General features: G+C 35.4%; 1 protein-coding gene across 1 annotated transcript in view; it reads right to left on the minus strand.

The window, feature by feature from the left end:
• The window catches only part of C2H14orf39 (chromosome 2 C14orf39 homolog), a 50,850-nt gene that overhangs the window by 22,092 nt on the left and 10,868 nt on the right, over window positions 1-17,890 (minus strand). The window contains exons 5-10 of the mRNA XM_036844654.1: window positions 5,762-5,949; window positions 5,624-5,666; window positions 3,798-3,918; window positions 2,761-2,852; window positions 1,184-1,317; window positions 327-403 (exon numbers count right to left, since the gene is read on the minus strand). Of these exons, the coding sequence (XP_036700549.1) occupies window positions 327-403; window positions 1,184-1,317; window positions 2,761-2,852; window positions 3,798-3,918; window positions 5,624-5,666; window positions 5,762-5,949 (655 nt within the window). The remainder of the gene's footprint in view (window positions 1-326; window positions 404-1,183; window positions 1,318-2,760; window positions 2,853-3,797; window positions 3,919-5,623; window positions 5,667-5,761; window positions 5,950-17,890) is intronic.

Genomic DNA, 17,890 nt, shown 5'->3' on the forward strand with positions numbered 1-17,890 from the left:
TGATGACATTGTGGAGATGGTGCCACAATTTCCCTCTTCAATACAATTCCTTTAGAAATGTCTTACCGTTTTTGGTCTACTGCGTATAGAGATTGGTATTTTCAAATATCTTTTATTTTTAGAAGTAAGGGAGAAGGCTACAGTATATGCTCAGGCTGCCATATTGAAACTCTTTTAAGTCTTTTAGATCCTGAGATTGTACTAATGGCTACTTTAATATATTTATAACACACACACACACACACACACATGTCCTAAATGCAATACATTCACTATCTCATTTAATGCAAGCATTTAATTTGTACTATTAAAAAAGAAATACCTACCTGAATATCACTTTCTTTTTGTCTGAAGTCAATATTGGCAAGTTTTGACTGCTTCACAGAACTTTCTTCTTTTTTATCTAGGTTATTAAATGGTACAACTTCAAATCAATTCCAGAAATAGAATCAAATGGCATGCCCAATATTTAACCTAACCTTGTAATTTTAAAAAATCAAGTTACATTAATATTTAATTTAAATTAAAATAAAGAATTATGAATCACTACATATTCTTAATTCCTCTATAATAGCTATTACAATAACCATGAATGTAAAATGAAAAACAGCTGACAAAAATAAATTAATTAAATTAAATTTAAAAAAACAGCTGACAAAACTACATCTTTATAATGGGACTACATCTTTATAATGGGGAACCAAAGAACAAAGAGTGGTGATATTAATGATTGGGGGACTAAAACAGCCAATGCAGTTAACCTAATACATTGTAGTTAATCTATCCATTGAATGAAACATTCAAATATCTCAGTGACTAAGTCATAAATATCATTATCACAAGTCTGCCACCCACTTTAATCATACATACTGATAATACAACCTCTCAAATGAAAAATATATAATTATTCATCCTCCCCTGACAGCTGGAAACCAGACTGAAACACTTTTTAAAAAAATATCGTATGAGTGATTTCTTTCTCAAAGAGAAAAATGTTGTGTATAGAAGGCACATCTTGTTTGCTCTCAGAAAAAATCAAAGTGGCACTTTACTGAGTCTATAGGTATCCAGTATTGTTTGCTCTTGCTTACACCAAATGATAACTAAAGTTGCTCCTTTCTATTTCTTCTTTTATGTGTTTTCAAAGAAAACTAAGTTTTTGAAAAATAAACAGATACTGTACCTTTAACTCTTGGTTCTGAAGGATGCATCTTTATTGGTTTGACTAATTTCTGAGATTCATATGGAAGAAATAATTGACTGTTTTGAGGGGTTTTATTCAACGTAAGTACATGCTGTTCATCTTTTTCAAAAATTCTAAAGAGTGAATTATAAATATTAGCTAAGTAAAAAATTAATATATTTTAAAGCTAGAAGAGATATTTAGATATTATATAGTTAAAACTCCTCAATTTGCAGATAATGAAAAGAAGTTCCAGAGAATTTAACAAATCCGCCCAAAATTATTAAATTACTTACTAGTGTCACAACTAAAACACACTTTTCCTGATTAAGTCCAGGGCTCTTCTCAATGTACCACACTCTCATTTTTAAAACATAATCATTTTAACAGACTTTCTAAACCTGTGAAAAACATTTTAAACCAAAACTGTATTTGCAAATAGCATGCTTTAGATTTTGAAGTACTACTTCAAACTTTAAAAAGATTTATTCAGAAAAAAATCAACTAGCATGAACACAGACATCATTAAAGCAATATTACAATCATAAATGGATCTTTTAAGTATTTTACTGGAAGAATAATTTCATTGAATTTTTCCTAAATTAGAGAAATAATTTATATTATTGATGGTTAAATAATAATTTAAATACTGGTATTAGTTGATAATAACTATCAAAATATAAGTAAAAATAACTAAATAGTTATATAAGTTTCTCTCAACAGAGAATTTTTATATTAAAAAGTTATCAATAAAGTGAAATTCTGTACATTTACTTATTTTTCTTATCAATGTCATTATAAAATTAAAGACACATTACCATGGATGTGAGACGTGGGAGTGGGGAAATCAATAAAAATAACAGATCCAAGGAAATAGGATAAGGGAAATTAACTTGGGAGAAGAGTGTGTTGAAAAATCAGATTAAGAGCAATATAGCCTGAGAAGAATTTAAGATTTTAAAAGGGTATAGGCAGAAAGAGAAAAAGAAAATTTATCAAAAACAGCAACAGTAATACATCTATTTTTCTGTCACACAGTAACAGACAAAATCAATCTTTTCTTTTTAAGTGCCTCCACCACTGATGTCTATTTTATCACCATTAGGATGAAAGACAAGCAAACATACGATGCCACAGATTCAGTAACATTTTGATTCCTCTTCACTCTCTGTGGCAAAGGAGAACTGGTCAAGCTGGTGACAGGATGATAAAAAGGCAAATACATTGCTGTTCCCATCATTTTTCCTCTTGTTTTACTCCTTTTGGTGACCCATAATGGAAAACTGGATGAAATGTACAACTGACAGGTTACAGAACAGCAAATGGGCTGCTGCTACCCTATTTCTCTCTACACATTATCCTTTACCTTACTAAATAATAAGCAAATTTGAATATTAGTCCATAATATTTAAAGGTATAAATTAATATTTTTCATAAGAAATGAATAGAAAACAGCCTGCACAATAAATGTTTATAGATACTATGTAAATATTAGTGGCTTGGGCTAGAATATGTAATCAAATTTTAAATGCAGAATATCTGTTCACATAAAATCCCATTTTAAAGTTTACTTATACCTTTCTTTCGATTCCTTTCTCTTTTCTATATTTTTATTTTTTTCTTCCAGAGTTTCTGAAAGATTCTTCATTTCATAAAGTCTTGCAATCTGCTAAAAGGAAAAATGATAAAGCAAAACAAAATAATTACCTGCAAAGCATTAAGGAACATATGGTTTATCCTAACTAATGAATATGATTTTTTTCTACATAATCACAAGACATATTTTTGGTAGTATTAGCAATCTTTTAGTGAAAAGAGTCAAAATTAACAATAAATCATACTCCTTTTATTTTTCCTTATAACTCCATTAGCAAACCCATTAGATTTCAATGAACTTTCAACTTCTTTTTTAAAAAGGACAGTCAGAAGCAAAGTAGACATTGATTCCCTACATAGAGATGTAGTTACCATATATTTTAAAGAAAGTGGCATCCACTTTCTTCTCATTACTAAAATGATATTAATACTATTTGGAACCTCATGCCTATGAACGATAAATATACCATCTTTACACAGTTTTCAGAAAATTTAGAAAATCAGCTATTCAACTTTTTTTCAAAATTTGGAAGTGACTTTGATGGGTTCTCATATCCATCAATGAAAGCCACATTTCAATACAATACTAAAAATGTATTCATGAAAATATCATGCACCATCAATCTTAAAGGCTAAACTAGCTTTATAAAGATTATAGTCATAAATTTTCTAGATTAAGTCTTTTAAATTATTTACTGCCTTGTTCTCTTTTTTGACAACACTGTTGTAAGCTCTGCTAATGCCTTTAAATACCTATTATTAAGCTCCATCTTGTTCCTTCCTATCTTCTTTCCTTAGAACCCAAAGAAAGTTAAACTATTCCCCAAAACTCAGATCTGAATACACTCAATATCTAAAACACATTTTGGCTTCAATGGTAATCTGAGGCAAATAAATTATTATAAGTTTTTCTCCATATCGAGGCTCTTTAGAAACAGCTCTTCTTAGACGTTCATCTAACACACCATTACACTTATACATTAACACGTATATTAGAAACATATAACAAAATTAATACCTGGTTTAAATAATTAATTTCTATTTCCACATCATCTACTTCTTTCTTCAATTCATATGATCTTTTGGAAAATTTGTTGGCATGTTTAAGAGTATCTTGTGTTTTACATCTCAAATTAACCCTTTTATGTTAAGGAACTATGTTATACAAGTAACTTTCACACTTACATACACTATATCAAAAATAATTAGTATTATATAACATTATTTGTATATGTATATATAAGCAATATTAATAACAGTATCTGAAAATAGCTGTAAGACTAGTACAAACATTTGGCAAACTGACAAAGACAATTTATTGTTCGCCTATGCTATATATTTAGCTTAAAAATAACATTTCTTCAAAAATATGTGTCAGGATTTTTTCTTTCAGTTAAATATTTTCACAGGGTGGTTTTTTACTTTTGGTTTTTACCCAACTTTATCATGTCATTTGGCATGATGAACATAATCAATTCAGGTCCAAACTTAACGTCTTGTGTTTCTGTAATTTATTTGTTCCAAAGTCAACATTAAAAATCCACTCAATTTTCCTTTTCTTGCTCTTTAAGGTCCATCAGTGCACACTGCAGAACTCAAAAGAGAGCTGCATCTTCTATCTGAACTTTCTGCTTGAACTGGATTTATACCCAATTTCAAGTAGAGAATTTCTCAGCTGTTAACAGACACCCTGCATGGTTATTAGCTACTACCATTTCCTAAGTTACTCTACAATCCATTTAGGAGAATTTAAAAATGAATAAAACAGTGTTAATGAACAAGAATTCCAGAGAAAATCTTTATCAGACCTTTCCTATTTCGCTAAAACTTATGATTTATATGCTAGCACATAAAATTTCAGATGAACGTTATTTATAATGCTATGCTGTTATCAAAAGTATCAATTTAAAATTTTAGATATAGACATTTAAATCCTAATCTTCAATTCTCCCTACCTCCATCACCTCTTCATGTTTGTCATGTAATCTTATGCCTCATCCGTTTCTACATCCAACTCCCTAAACCCCTGCTGTGCCTTATGCATCTACCAACCTCTGCCTCTTCCTATTGAGAAGTTAAAACACAGATGGGCAGCAAATGAACAACTAAGTACAGAATAAGCTAAAACCCAAACATGGAGAGAGCAAGCAGCAAAGGAGTTAAAAGGATGATTTGGGATGAAGTAGAATGAAGCAAGGTAGAATGCAGGGATAAAGAAGACTCAGTACAAACAGTGGAGTTATAATCCGATAGGAAAGCATATGAAGGATTGTGGAGGTTGGAAGAGGATTAAAGTTCCAAGTTCATCATCAGGGAAGATCTCCTTGACAAACAGATGAGACTTAGACCAATTAAGAATTACTTAAGCATCTAATACAATGCCACTGTATTAGTTCTTCACATGTCTGTTTCCTCTACTAAACTGTGAGCTCCTTATAAGAAAGCTCTGTATCTTCTTGAGTATTGCCTGGCACAAAGTAGGTACCCAATGAATTGTGACTCACCTCCTTACCATCTTCCATCTTAACAAGTAATAATCAATTGATTTAATTGGAACTCTTTGGTAAGACAGAGCAAGATGACTTTTTCATTGGTTTGGTTGATAAGATATGCCACTTAAAGACAGATACATATACCACTTATTGGCATTAAAATTTCTTGCTTCTGATGACACGCACATCTATGAAAACTAATCCCAGATGACCTTTAAAGTAATCTCTAAATTTTTTAATTAAACAGAATACCAAATCAATGTGATTCTCACAGGGAAACGCAATAACAATTAAAATACAGAAATAATACTTATCCAATAAAAATTCTAAGTAGAAATACTACTGTGGATACATATGTAGTGTCCAACTGGTAAGTGATGGAAAGGGAGCAGGCACTGAAAAACAAAGTCATATTTTAGACTAATTTATTATATTTTTTTCATTACAAAGATAATGTTATTAAAACAGTATGTAACAAAACCATTAATACCTAAAAATTCCATAAAAATAGTTTCATTCATTTTTAGTTGTTCAGTACGTGCCAACACTCTGTTTTGAATTTCTTCATGTTCTCTTTTCTTCTCATAATATTCATGTGAAAGAGGTGTTTCTGAGTATTTTTGTTGGTATTGCTTTAAAACATCTTTATACTGACATATATAACCGTGGTACATTTTTCTGTTAAAATTAAAAGAAATGATATCAATATAACAAAAGTGTATCTAAAATCACTTGTTAAAGTCTACTAAATTAAGCATAACAGACAAGTTAAAAATCTACTTATTCTTGCTTCCCTCAATACTGTCTGTCCTTCAAACTTTTCTTAACTCTATTACACTTTTCAATTCTCTACTCTTTTTCTTCACTGCCTGAGTTACTCACTCCTCAATCATGTTCAATTAAACTTCCACTTCCACCAGTTTAATGAAACTACCCTTCCCAAGGTTATCAATGATCTAATTTGTCCACCTTAGTGATCTCTTTTCACTTTTCATCCTAAATGACACTGCAGAACCTGGTTCTTTTGATGACTTCTTGAATCTCTATCCTCCCTGAGTTCTGAATCTCTATTCTTCCCAGTTCAGCTACCTCTATAACTATGCTATTAAATCTCCTTCAGTTTTCTAAGCTAAAGTTATCATGTTCTAGGTGATAGAACTTTGGGTTCACAATCATTCTTGTATACTCCAGAACTATTTTATAAGAAAATTTCAGCACTGTTTAGAGGAACTCCTTCAAGTACAACTAAGGTAGAGGTGCATGGTCATCTATTTTGGAACCAGTCTTGAATGAGATGGTCAATTCTTGCAAAAGGATATTAACTCTTCCTTCTCATTTGAACTTTGCTTGATCTACAATAGGGGTCAGTTACTATGATCTATGGGCCAAATCTAATCTGCCACCTGTTTTTGTACAGCCTATGAGCTAAGAACAATTTTTACATTTTTAAATGATTAAAAAAATCAAAAGAATAATAATGTTTCATGACATATTAAAATTATATGAAAATCAAACTGTAATGTCCATAAATAAAGTTTTATTAGAACACAGTCAATCACTTACGTACTGCCTAAAGCTGCTCCTGTACCACAGTATCAGACTTGAGTAGCTGTGACAAAGACTGTATATTCCCACAAAGCCTGGAATGTTTACTATATGGCCCTTTACAAAAAAAAGTTTGTCAGTCCTCATCTACAACACTGAACATGTTCAATCCAGGTTCATTGCAAAAAACATATTCTTGGGAGGAGAAAAAGATGGCAGAGTAGAGGGACGTGGAGCTCACCTCCTCCACAAACACATCAAAACTACATCTACAAGTGGAACAATTCTCACAGAATACCTACTGAAAGCTTGCAGAAGATCTCATACAACCAAAGCTACAAGAAAAATTCCCAGGTAACCACTGCTCCTGCAGAAGGGCTGAAATCTGAGCCAATTACCTGCACTTCCCCTTGGCATGGGCGTGAGGCTTGGGCAGGTTCTTGTGCAGGCAGATTTGCGAGCACACATGCATGCCTAAAGGACCTCTGAGCTCATTATGAGCACTTCCGCAGTGGATGTGGCCCCTCGAGGGCAGCTCCAACAACAGATTTCTTTGTGGGTGTGCACACCAAGTGGCCGGCAGCATCACAGAGTTGCATGTCACAGTGGACAGCTCCTGGGGAAGAACACGCAGTGGCTCCTTTCTCAGAGGGAGTGCTCCCAGTCCCACCTACCCCACATCACAGCTTAGAACCGGATCTGGGGGCTTCTACTCCAACAACTGGGGAGCAGACCCTGACCCTGACAGGGCTATGACAACCACCAGAGCAAAGAGGAGGCCCCACCCAACATCCAGTGCAGGCTCTGGTAACCACAACACCAAACACATCCCCTATCAAGGGGACAAGGGCCAGCACAACCTGAGGAAAGTCTTGGCAAGCATCCATACCACAAACAGCCCTCACACTGAAAATACTGCACTCACACAGTCTACACAAGGGTCACTCCCACTGTCCCATAAAAACAGACCTTCAAGACCACAGTAGATAAGTGTTTCTCCAAAATTCATAGAGTTGGAGAAATATAAGTAAAATGAAAACAGCAGAGGAACTACTCTGAATTAAAAGAACCAGAGAAATTCCCTGAAAGAACAATGAAACAGACCTCTCCAATCTACCAGACCCTGAGTTCAGAAGAGAGGTAATAAAAATGCTGAAGGAACTAAGAAAATCAATAGAAATGCAGATCACTGTAACAAGGAATTAGAAACTATAAAAAGAAGCCAATCGAAATTAGACAACTCAATTGCCAAAATGAAAACTGAGCAAAAGGCATAAATAGTAAACTAAATAATGCAGAATAAGAAGTGATCTGGAAGACAGAATAACTGAAATCACCCAAGCAGAACAGCAGACAGAAAGACAAATGAAAAAAAGAAAGAAAGCAACATATGAGATCTATGGGATAATAAAAGCAAGCCAATCTACGCATAATAGGAATCCCAGGAAAAAAAGAAAGAGAAAGGGGGATCAAAAATGTTTTCAAAGAGGGGCTTCCCTGGTGGCGCAGTGGTTGAGAATCCGCCTGCCAATGCAGGGGACACAGGTTCGAGCCCTGGTCTGGGAAGATCCCACATGCCGCGGAGCAACTAGGTCCGTGAGCCACAATTACTGAGCCTGCGTGTCTGGAGCCTGTGCTCCGCAACAAGAGAGGCCGCGATAGTGAGAGACCCGCGCACCGCGATGAAGAGTGGCCCCCGCTTGCTGCAACTAGAGAAAGCCCTCGCACAGAAACGAAGACCCAACGCAGCCATAAATAAATAAATAAATAAATAAATAAATAAATAAAATTTTTAAAAAAATGTTTTCAAAGAAATTATGGCTGAAAACTTCCCAAACCTAAACAAGGAAACAGCAATCCTGGTACAGGAAGCACAGAGGTTCCCAAACAAGATGAACCCAAACAGACCAAATCTAAGACATATCATAATTAAAATGGCAAAAGTGAAAGATAAAGAGAGGATTCTAAAGGCAGCAAGAGAAAAAACAAAGAGTCAGTTACAAGGGAACCCCCATAAGGCTACCAGCTAATTTCTCTAAAGAAACTTTGCAGGCCATAAAGGAGGGGCAAGATATATCCAAAGTCCTGAAAAACAAAAACCTGCAACCTAGGATACTGTACCTGGCCAGACTGTCATTTAGAATAGAAGGAGAGATAAACAATTTCTCAGACAAGCAAAAACTAAAAGAAGACAGCAATACTAAATCTATCCTAAAAGAAATACTGAGATCTTCTCTAAATAGAAAAGAAGCAGGAATCAATAAAAAAGGTAAACTCACAATAGGAAAGGCAAATATATAAAAGGATTGAATATCACTTAAATAAGCCAGTACATGGATTAAAAAACAATCAAAAAAAAAAAAAAATCAAAAATATTCTGTGAAAGCAATTATAAATACAATGAACAGCAAAAAGATAAACATTAAGATGTAAACTAGGACATCAAAATCACAAAATGTGGGGGAGGGGAGTAAGAAAATGCAGATCTTTTAGAATGTGTTTGAGCTTATATGATTATGAATCTAAAGGAAGTAGATACAGTTATGAGATAACATACTTGAAAATCAGGGTAATCACAAATCAAAAACATAAAATAGATTCACAAAAACCAAAAAGAAAGGAACTCAAGCATAATACAAACCACAAACGGGAAAACAAAAAGGAGGAGAAAGGAACAAAGATGTGCAAAATCAACTGGAAAACAAGGTTTAAAATGGCAATAAATACATATTATCAATAATTACTTTATACATAAATGGACTAAATGCACCAATCAAATACATAGAGTGGCAGGTTAGATAATGAAACAAGTATCTACAATATGCTGCCTACAAGCGACCCACTTCAGGGTGAAAGACACATATAGATTGAAAGTGAGCAGATGGAAAAAGATATTTCATGCAAAAGGAAATGACAAGAAAGTGGGGGTAGCAATACTCACATCAGACAAAACAGACTTTAAAACGAAGGCCACAAAGAAAGACAATGAAGGTCAACATATAATAAGATGATCAATACAAGAGGATATCACACTCATTAACACATATGCACCCAATATAGGAGGACCAAAATACATAAAACAAATACCAAGAGACAAAAAGGGAGAAATTGATGGGAATACAACAATAGTAGGAGAGTTTAACACTGTACTGACATCAATGGATAGATCTTCCAGACAGAAAATCAATAAGGTAACAGAGATCCTAAATGACACAATAGAACAGTTAGACTTAATTGATATCTACAGGACACTACATCCAAAAAAACCAGAATACACATTCTTTTCAAGAGCACATGGAACATTCCCTAGGATAGACCACGTACTAGGACACAAAACAAGCCTCAACAAATTTAAGAGGACAGAAATTATTTCAAGCAACTTTTCTGAGTGCAACGGTATGAAACTAGATATCAACCACAGAAAGAGAAATGAGAAAAAAAATGATTACATGGAGACTAAACAACATGCCACTAAAAAACCAATGGGTCAGTGATGAAATCAAAGAGGAAATTTAAAAATACCTCGAAACAAACGACAATGAAAACACAACCATACAAAATCTATGGGATGCAGAAAAAGCAGTTCGAAGAGAGAAGTTCATAGCAATACAGGCCTTCTTCCAAAAACAAGAAAAATCTTAAATAAACAGCCTAACCCACCACCTAAAAGAATTAGAAAAAGTAAAACAAACAAAACCTAAATTCAGCAGAAGGAAGGAAATAATAAAGATCAGAGAGGAAATAAATAAATGGAGATTTAAAAAATAGAAAAAAATCAATAAAACCAAGAGATAGTTGAAAGGATAAATGAAATTGACAAGCCTCTAGCCAAGCTCACCAAGAAGAAAAGAGACAGGATACAAATAAATGAAATAAGAAATGGAAGAGGAGAAATAACAACCGATATTGTTACAGGGAAGAACAAATCTGACTACATGTTGGATCTGTTTCTCTTACTTTAACCTTTGCTTCCTGCTGCTTTTGTTCACTAAAAGGTTACTGTCTATACATAATGGTCTGCTTCAGGGAACCTGCCCCTCTGTCTGAATGTTAAACCAAAGTGCCTTTGTTCAGGGAAACATTCTGACCCTGTCCACCTGTGAATGGCTGCAAGAAAGAAGAAATTAACACATCCTTTTCCCAAGGCTGGCTATTCCAGGAGATATTTGCAAGATTTATGGCCTTTTTACTTTATTTCCTCACCTCTGCTCCCTCTCTGTTCTATAGAAGAAACTGGCATCCACAGCCCAATAAGATGGTTCTTCTAAGACACTAGTCTGCCATCTTCTTGGTCTGCTGGCTTTCCGAATAAAGTCACTATTCCTTGCCTTGACACCTCTTCTCCCGATTTATTGGCCTGCCATGTGGCAAGCAGAGTGAGCTTGGACTCAGTAACAAAACCATAGAAATACAAAAAATTACTAAGAAAATATTATGAACAGTTATATACCAACAAATTTGACAACCTAGAAGAAATGGACAAGTTGCCAGAAACATACAGTCTGCCAAAACTGCATCAAGAAGAAACAGATAATTTGAACAGACTGATCACTAGAAGTGAAATAGAATCTGTAGTAAAAAAGGCTCCCTACAAACAAAAGTCCCGGACTGGATGGCTTCACTGGGTTATTCTACCAAACATACAAAGAAGAACTTATATCTATCCTTTCAAACTCTTGCAAAAGACTGAAGAGGAGGGAACACTCCCAAAGTCATTCTATGAAGTCACCATCACCCTAATACCAAAACCAGAAAAAGACACTACCAAAAAGAAAATTACAGGCCAATATCTTTGATGAATGTAGACGCAAAAATCCTCAACAAAATATTAGCAAACCAAGTCCAACAACACATAAAAAGGGCCATACACCATAATCAAATTGGATTCATCCCAGAGTCACAAGGATGGTTCAACAAACACAAATCAATCAATGTGATACACCACAACAACAAAAGAAAATACAAAAACCACATGATCATCTCAATAGATGCAGAAAAAGCATTTGATAAAATTCAACATCCATTCATGATAAAAACTCTCACCAAAGTGGGTATAAAGGGAACATAACATAATAAAAGCCATTTATGACAAACCCACAGCTTACATGATACTAAATGGTGAAAAGCTGAAAGCCTTCCCACTAAGTGCTGGAATAAGACAAGGATGCCCACTCTCACTACCTTTATTCAACATATTATTGGAAGTCCTAGCCACAGCAATCAGGCAAGAAAAAGAAATAAAAGGCATCCAAATTAGAAGGCAAGAGGTAAAACTGTCATTATATGCAGATAACATGATACTCTATACAGAAAACCCTTAAGACTCTACACAAAAACTACCAGAACTGATAAATGAATTCAGCAAGGTATCAGGATACAAGATTAATATACAGAAATCTGTTGCACTTCTTTACACTAACAATGAAGTATCAGAAAGAGAAAGTAAAAAAGCAATCCTGTTTAAAATCATATTGCATCAAAAAAAAAAAAACCTAGGAATAAACCTAACCAAGGAGGTGAAAGATTTATATGCTGAGAACTGTAAAACACTGATAAAGGAAACTGAAGATGATTCAAAGAAATGAAAAGATATCCCATGGTCTTGGGCTGGAAGAATTAATATAGTTAAAATTGCCATACTACCCAAACGAATCTACAGATTTAATGCAATCCCTATCAAATTACCCATGACATTTTTCACAGAACTAGAACAAATAATTCTAAAATTTATATGGAACCACAAAAGACCCAGAATTGCCAAAGCAATCCTGAGGGAAAAGAACAAAGCTGGGGGCATAACCATTCTAGACTTCAGGCAATATTACAAAGCTACAGTAATCAAAACAGGGTGGTATTGGCACAAAAACAGACATATAGAGATGGAACAGAATAGAGGGCCCAGAAATAAACCCCCACACCTATGGCCAATTAACCTTCGACCAAGGAGGCAAGAATATACAATGGAGAAAAGACAGTCTCTTCAGCAAGTGGTGTTGGGAAAGCTGGACAGACTCATGTAAATCAACGAAGTCAGAACACTCCCTCATACCACACACAAAAATAAATTCAAAATGGCTTAAAGACTTAAATATAAAACATGACACCATAAAACTCCTAGAAGAGAACATAGGCAAAACATTCTCTGACATAAATCGCACCAATGTTTTCCTGGGTCAGTCTCTCAAGGCAAAATAAATAAAAGCAAAAATAAACAAATGGGACCTAATCAAACTTAACAGCTTTCACACAGTAAAGGAAACCATAAACAAAACAAAGAGACAACCTACGGACTGGGAGAAAATATTTGCAAAGAATGCAGCTGACAGGAGCTTAATTTCCAAAACATACAGAGAGCTCATACAACTCAATATCAGAGAAACAAACAACCCAATCAAAAAACGGGCAGAAGACTAAATAGACATTTCTCGAAAGAAGACATACAAATGGCCAACAGACACATGAAAAGATGCTCAACATTGCTAATTATTAGAGAAATGCAAAGCAAAACTACAATGAGGTATCACCTCACAGTCTACAAATAATAAATGCTGGATAGGGTGTGGAGAAAAGGGTACCCTCCTACACTGTTGGTGGGAATGCAAATTGGTGCAGCCACTATGGAAAACAATATGGAGGTTCCTTAAAAAACTAAAAATAGAGTTACCACTACTGGGCGTATATCTGTAAAAGATGAAAACTCTAATTTGAAAAGATGCATGCACCCCAATGATCACAGCATCACTGTTTACGACAGGCAAGATACGGAAGCAACCTAAGTGTCCATCAACAGATAAATGGATAAAGAAGACGTGGCATATATATATCATAGAATATTACTCAGACATAAAAAAGAATGAAATAATGCCTTTTGCAGCAATAGGGATGGACCTAGAGATTATCATGCTAAGTGAAGTAAGTCAGACAGAGAAAGACAAATACCATATGATATCACTTATATGTGGAATCTAAAAAAAAAAAGTACAAATGAACTTATTTACAAAACAGAAACAGACTCATAGACATAGAAAGCAAACAGATACGCACTACCATATATAAAACAGATAAACAACAAGGCTTTACTGTATAGCACAGGGAACTGTATTCAATATCTTATAATAACCTATAATGGAAAACAATCGGAAAATGTGTATAAGTATATATATGTATTTATATATATATATACATATATATAACTGATCACTTTGCTGTACACTGAAACTAACACAATATTGTAAATGTTGTAAATCAACTATACTTCAATTTAAAAAAAGAAAATATATTCTTGGATCCTTTTTTTACCGAGTTATCAACAAATACATACTTTCAAAAAATAACATTCATAGAAACTTTTCTAAAAATATATAGTCCTTATATTCCTCAAAATTTTATAAATTTTCTAAATCAAGCCATACTATATGGGGGAATTTCTTAAAAGATACTTCAATGATTATCTCGCCTTAGCAGATGAGAAAAGAAGTATTCATAAACTGCTTGTATAGTAAGAAGAAAAGTAAGGATAACAGCCTTCTTCTACTGGTCAGCAGGTCTGAATCTTAAGAATGTTTTAATTTCTTAATATTACTAAACTCTGCCCCCTTAGGCAAGATAAAGTAGTTTAGCCCAAAACAAGTTTCTTCCTATTCTTCTAAATGCATATTTGCTAATTAAGCCTTCACTTCTTGGGAAAATAGTCCAAAAGGAGGGAAATACCTATAAGAAAACTGAGTCTGGGCCACCAGTTTCAGATGAGATTAGCATACCCCATCTATCCTGTTCAGACTGCATATTCATGGCAACTCTTCTAATATACTCCATACAAGAACCTTGCTAGCCCAAGCCATGATTCAAGAAGAGCCATTACTATCTCATCTCTTGCCAGCAATGCTAGTCTTCGTGAATGCCTGGGACAGGGATGGGTGATTAGGAGAAATAAGTAGCTGGTGCCTCTACTTCCTTCATTACCCATGATACCAACAAATGGACTCTTTTCCTCTTATAAATACATAGTATTGAGTCATCAAGTCAATCAACCTATGTGGCTGGTTTAAGAAAGAAAGAGATAGCTGTTTTCACCTCCATACCTCTGGCTAGCTAAGAGAAGTCATCCACAACAAACACTATCAGAGAAGTACTTATTGGACTGGTTTGTTTTACCCCTCATAGAATCATTTTAAATAATATTTTATAGCTATAGCTTACACTGAGAGATGTTATAAGAAGCAGTAATACATATTGTGTTTATTTGGGGGAGGCCACTGAAGATACTGACTACCATATTGCACAATTTCCCCTTTATGAGAATCCAGGGAACAAATTTCTCTCAAGTCTGAGTACTAGGGAAAAAACCTCTGCTTATCCTAAGCAACTGAACTGTTTTTTAAATGAATATTCTGAATTCCAAATTGATGACACTTCCACAATGCTTTGACTACTATTAGGAATTTCAAAGCTTAATTTTGCCTATATCTAACAAATGTGTAAGACCATATAGTATGAATTTCTATCCAGATCAAAGGCTTCATCTTCCTGCATTACCCTTACTTCCCTATAGCCTCAATTTGTATGTCTAACTTTATTTTAACACTATGGTATTATTTATATAAATCATTTCAAATTCTTCTTGAATTGAAGTGGGGCCTATAAATAACAAAATAAGTCTGCTTTGTTAATTCTACCCTCTGCCTATTTCTTGGATGATCATGTACTCCAGCTTTCTCTTCTTTTTGCTTTATACTTTCCCTGGGCAATCTCATCTATTTTTATGATTTCAAATGCCAATGAAGTCCAAATCTATACCTCAGTCCCTACCTTAAGACCCATTTATTAATATGAAATGTATTGCATTCTAGATTTTGTGTGGGTGTTTTTAATTAGAATATTAGAATGGGAGTGACATCGGCAAGATGGCAGAATAAAATGTCCCTTGAGCATATCACCCCCTCAGCAATAAAAGTTTGTCATCCAACCATGGACAAAAGTGCCTTTGTGGAAGCTTTGGAATCCAGGTAGGAGACTGTGAAATCCTGGTGCAGTCCAAGACTGAGGAGAGCCATTTTGAGAAGACGGACTCACATCCTGGTGGTTTAACTTGCTGACTGTGGTCCTGGCTACAGACCCAGAAAATATCTCTGTACCCCTGAGAACTCAGCTACAGGCCTATCTAGCTTTGGGTCTGTAACCAGCCCCATAAACCAAGGGACCTGGGAGAAGTCACACCCACCTGTGTGTCAGGCAATAGGCATACAGACCCTGGTCCTGGCTGTGGTCTCAGAAGTGGCAGGTGAACCAGTTCCAGCCCTTCATGGCCATGGTCTGGGAATACCAGGAGATAAACCTGCCAAACTCAGTGAGACTGTAGATTCTGAAAGGGCCCTGTAACTGGATTCCAACCTGTCCCAGCCACAGTCACTGAAGAATCCTGCTGGCACAGAGACCCAGCAGGAGACACTCCTGTCTATGCCCCTAAAGATCCTTAAGCACCCTATAGTTGGTTCCAGCCCTCTCACAGCACAGTTTGTCCACAGTACTGCGGGTCCAAGGTTCAAGCAAGAGACACTCCTGTCTGCACCCCATAGATCCTGTAAGGACCCATACTTGGTTCTAGATCTCAAGCAGTCTAGCACTAACAGAACTTCTGGCCCAGGGACCCAAAGAGATACTGCTATATGCTCCCCTGGAGATCTTGAAAGGGCCCTATACTTGGCTCCAGCCCCTCTAGCCACAATCAGAGAGCAGTCCAGCCCACGGAGGGACCTGGTTGGAGACATGCCTATCTGTGCCTTGAGAACCAGGACTGTAGACCTCAATTTTGTTTGTAGAATCTGAAACAGCCCTGAGACTCAGTTCTAGCCCCTCTCAGACACAGTCCAGGGCCAGTCCTGACCACCCATGAATCCATTCAGTGACTAGGCATGAACTCTCCCAGGGACTTGCTGGGAGACAAACTTGTCTACACACTTGGTAATATGCCTGCTGACTAAGGACCCAACTGTGGAACCTGAATCAGACCTTTGTCCCAGTACTATCCTACTGAACAAAGTACTGGAGGAAGTCTCACCCACCCAGGGACCAGACAGGATCCATACCTGCCTGAGCCCCTGGTAACAAGCACACCAACCATGGATCCCACTACAAACTCAATGACAGCTTCAAAATCAGCTCCAACCCAGCACAACTGCAGTTCTATAGGTAATCCCATCAGCCCAGGAAACCAACAAGAGAAGGTCTTTACCTCCCAAAACCAGACTGTAAAGACTGGAAGAAGTGTTTGTTCATTCAAGTGCACAGACACCAATGCAAGGCTAAGCATATCACAAAAATTAGGCAAACATGACACCATCGAAAGAAAAGTAATAAATCTTCAGTAACTGACCCCAAAGAAATGGAGATCTACAGTTTGCCTTGCAAAGAATTCAAAGTAATCATCTTAAAGAAACTCAATAAAATGCAAGAGAACACAGACAACTAAACGAAATCAGGAAAACAATGCATGTACAAAATGAGAAGTTTAATAAAGAAATAGAAACCATAAAATAGAACCAAACAGAAACTGTGGAGCTAAAGAACACAATAGCAGGACTGAAGTATTCAATAGAGAGCATCAATAACAGACTTGATCATATAAAAGAAACAATCGGCAAACTCAAAGACTATTCATTTGAAATTAGCTACTTAGAGGAACAAAAAGAAAAAGAATGAAAAAGAGTGAAGAAAATCTACATAAATTATGGAACACTGCAAAGCGAACAAATATTTGCATCACGGAAGTCCCAGAAGGAGAAAAGAGAGAGAGAAAAAGGCAGAAAGTTTATTTAAAGAAATAATAGCTGATTACTCAGCTATAAAAAAGAACAAAATAATGCCATTTGCAGCAACATGGATGGACCTAGAGCTTCTCATACTGAGTCAAGTAAGTCATACAGAGAAAGACAAATATCATATGATATCACTTATATGTGGAATCTTAAAGAAGGCTAGAAATGAACTTATCTACAAAACAGAAATAGAATTACGGATGTAGAAAATAAACTTATGGTTACCAGGGGTTGGGGGAGGAGGGATAAAGTGGAAGATT

The sequence above is a fragment of the Balaenoptera musculus genome, chromosome 2 (genome assembly GCF_009873245.2).
Source record: "Balaenoptera musculus isolate JJ_BM4_2016_0621 chromosome 2, mBalMus1.pri.v3, whole genome shotgun sequence".
Taxonomy (NCBI): Eukaryota; Metazoa; Chordata; class Mammalia; order Artiodactyla; family Balaenopteridae; genus Balaenoptera; species Balaenoptera musculus.